The following is a 3,170-nucleotide window of genomic DNA, read 5'->3' on the forward strand; positions in this document are numbered from 1 at the left end:
GACGAGCAACTCGTTTGTTTTTAGTCAAGCTCGGCTTCTGGAATATGAATACAAACGAGACGAGCGCTCGCCTCCTCGTCTCGTCTTCTGGAATAGGGCCCATAGGTGTCACGGCCTTATAAGAGTTAACACATTGATTATTTTTATTTGAACCCCATTCTTGGCAACCATGTCATAATGGCTGCAGCTCTACTTGCATACATTTAGGCAAATTGAATCATTTTTTGGACGTTTGCAAAATCCAGCATCACGATCATAAATAATAACAATGTGCGAAATAGAAACCGGTGTTCAGGTTCTTCAACGAATTTCTTCTGGATTATCCCCTTTTGTGGGTTGTTTAGAACCGGTTCTCTTTCCTGATGGTGGACCATCCAAAGGCGAACTTGTGGAGATCACGGGTGAGACGAATTCCGGTAAATCATGTCTAATTTTGGAGCTCATTGCCAAAATAATTCTGCCGAAGAATTGTGGCGGCCAAGCAGTAGGGGCAGTATTCATCAACTGCGATAACAACATCAATATGGCACGATTACTAAACATAATGGAGAAACACATCGTTAACTGTTCCACGCCGGCAAATCAGAACACCGACAGACGAGAGATTCAACGAATAAGGGAGGAATCTTTCAGCCGGCTCACGATTATCACCTGCTACACACTTGATGAGTTTGAGTTGTCTATGCTAACGCTGAGCGATTTATTCGTCAAGAATCCCCACAATGTGTTCCTGTTGATAGATTCGATTGTGGCCTTCTATTGGAGCAGATGCACCGAGAAGAATCTCATTCGGATGGATACGTATCTAAAACTGTTGCACAATAAATTGAAAAAGATGTGCCGAGAGAACAAAGTGGTAATAATTTATACCAAACCGTCATACTTTGGCGCAGGACGAAAACAGAAAGCTGGAGAATCGGATGCTGCTGAACAGTCAAGCCTGGGAGGATTGTACCCCTCTAGCTCCGGATGCGGTTCCGGGAGCGGTGGTATCAATTTACCAGTCGAACATCGACTGGAACTGACGGAAGCAGTTGGTCAAACGCCGAGTAATGACACGAAATTCACCGCTCTCGTTAACTCGAAGAACAAACAATTCACAAGATACTTTCTTATTGATAGATATGGAATAAATTGGTTGAATGAACGCGTTTGATTGAAATCAATGCTGGTTTTTTTGCTGTTGAAACATCCAGTTGCATTGTTATCATTTTAAAATGGATTTCTGTCTGTCTGTCTGATTCTTATGGACTCGGAAACTACTGAACCGATTAACATGAAAATTGGTATGTAGGGTTTTTTGGGGCCGGGGAAGGTTTTCGTGATAGTTTGAGACCCCTCCACCTCCAATTAATCAAGCAAATGACACCAAATTTGGCATGTGAAGGTGTTAGGGTGCAATAAATGTTTTTACGGTGGTTAGATACTCCTCCCCCTTCTCTAAGGGACGGCCGCCATACGAATGAAACACAAATTTCTGCATTACTCGAGAATTAATCAGGCAAATGAAACCAAATTAGGCATATTGAAGTTTTAGGGTGCAATAAATGTTTTTAAGGTGGTTAGATACTCCTCCCCCTTCTCTAATCGAGGGCTGCCATACAAATGAAACACAAATTTCTGCATTACTCGAGAATAAACCAAGCAAATGAATCCAAATTTTGCACGTGGAGGTTTTAGGGTGCAAAAAATGATTCTATGGAGGTTAGATACTCCTCCCCCTCTCTAAGGGGGACCTTCCATAAAAATGAAACACAAATTACAGGGGGCACACAAACACAAACTTCTGCATAACTCGAAAACTAATCAAGCGAATGAAGCCAAATTTGGAATGTGAGGGTTTTTGGGTATGAGAAATGTTTCTAAGATGGTATGACACCCCTCCCTCCTCTGGAATGGAGAGGGAGTCCCATAAAAATATTACATATATTTCAACCAAAAATATTCCAACCAAACAAAAAAAATCGGAAAATTAAATTCCCATATGTTCTACAATTACATAGTAACAAGTTCTGTTAGTCCATTTGATGTTTGCGCTAGCAAAACTGATCTTTGTTCGAAAGTGGAAATGGATTTTAATGTGCTGAAACTATCGCAGGATAATGGAAAACGGAGCAGAATAATAAAACGTAGTTACTCTCTAAGTGACGAAGATGGAATGAAAATTTTTATTTATTACCGTATCCATAGCAACGAGTATGTGTGTAGAAATGTGTAGAAATTGGATAAATAGTCAGGGTCGAATTTGCATCGATGTCACACGGTTGTGTAACCCGACACTCCTCCTCAATGATGCTGGTTCGATGTCTCGGTTGGATCTTTGACTCCGATGGCAGTTCGGTGTCTGTCTATTTGCTATTTGTCGTCATCTATCTCCTATCAGGATCATGTTTTGTCACTATTTCACGTTACGGAAATTCACTATCGCGTTACAAATATCGTGAGTCGTTTAGAGTTTTTATCACTCTGGACTGACCAATCAAAAACTACTCTGCCGTTCTACGCATAGTTGTCCCAATTTTCACTTAGTATTTGTTCATCAACTGATATTAATTTTAAAATAACCGATCATGAGACTATTTTTTTTTTAAATTCGTTTATTTTTACAGGCTCAGTTACTTAAGTTTAAAGGAGCCGAATTCTTAAATATATTTTTAAAGCTATATATATATATATATATATATATATATATATATATATATATATATATATATATATATATATATATATATATATATATAGAAACAATTTTCTTACATCTATGGTTAGTAAGGTGGAAAACCGATTACTCGCGGTGTACTCGAGTTTAGAAGGGTGACATATTTTTAGGAGAAGGATGGGATATAAGGAAATTGTAATAATGTTGATGAGCACTCAATTCTTAAATCTATTCGTATATCTATAGTTTATTTACATTTCAACTTATTCTACTATTTATAGCAAGGGGACGAATTACCCGCAAAGGAAGGAAAGGAGGGTATAAGGATGTAGGGACAATCACACACGAAGATCTATAGCTTTAAGGAAAACATATATATGGGACATGTAATCAAGGTCTAACCGAGCCAACACATCTCTCACCGGCACATTGGGCTGTCTTCCTCGGGCCCGAAGGGAGTTTTCTAAATTCGATCTGGCGACCAGATACACCTCGCACGACCAAACAATGT

At 39.0% G+C, this 3,170-nt stretch overlaps 1 protein-coding gene across 1 annotated transcript; it reads left to right on the plus strand.

Moving 5' to 3' along the window:
* Window positions 1-268: 268 nt before the first annotated feature.
* Window positions 269-1,156, plus strand: LOC129766633 (uncharacterized). Its single transcript, XM_055767208.1, has one exon. It carries the CDS (start codon window positions 269-271, stop codon window positions 1,154-1,156), a length of 888 nt encoding a protein of 295 aa, XP_055623183.1.
* The last annotated feature ends 2,014 nt before the right edge of the window (window positions 1,157-3,170 follow it).

The sequence above is a fragment of the Toxorhynchites rutilus genome, chromosome 2 (genome assembly GCF_029784135.1).
Source record: "Toxorhynchites rutilus septentrionalis strain SRP chromosome 2, ASM2978413v1, whole genome shotgun sequence".
Taxonomy (NCBI): domain Eukaryota; kingdom Metazoa; phylum Arthropoda; class Insecta; order Diptera; family Culicidae; genus Toxorhynchites; species Toxorhynchites rutilus.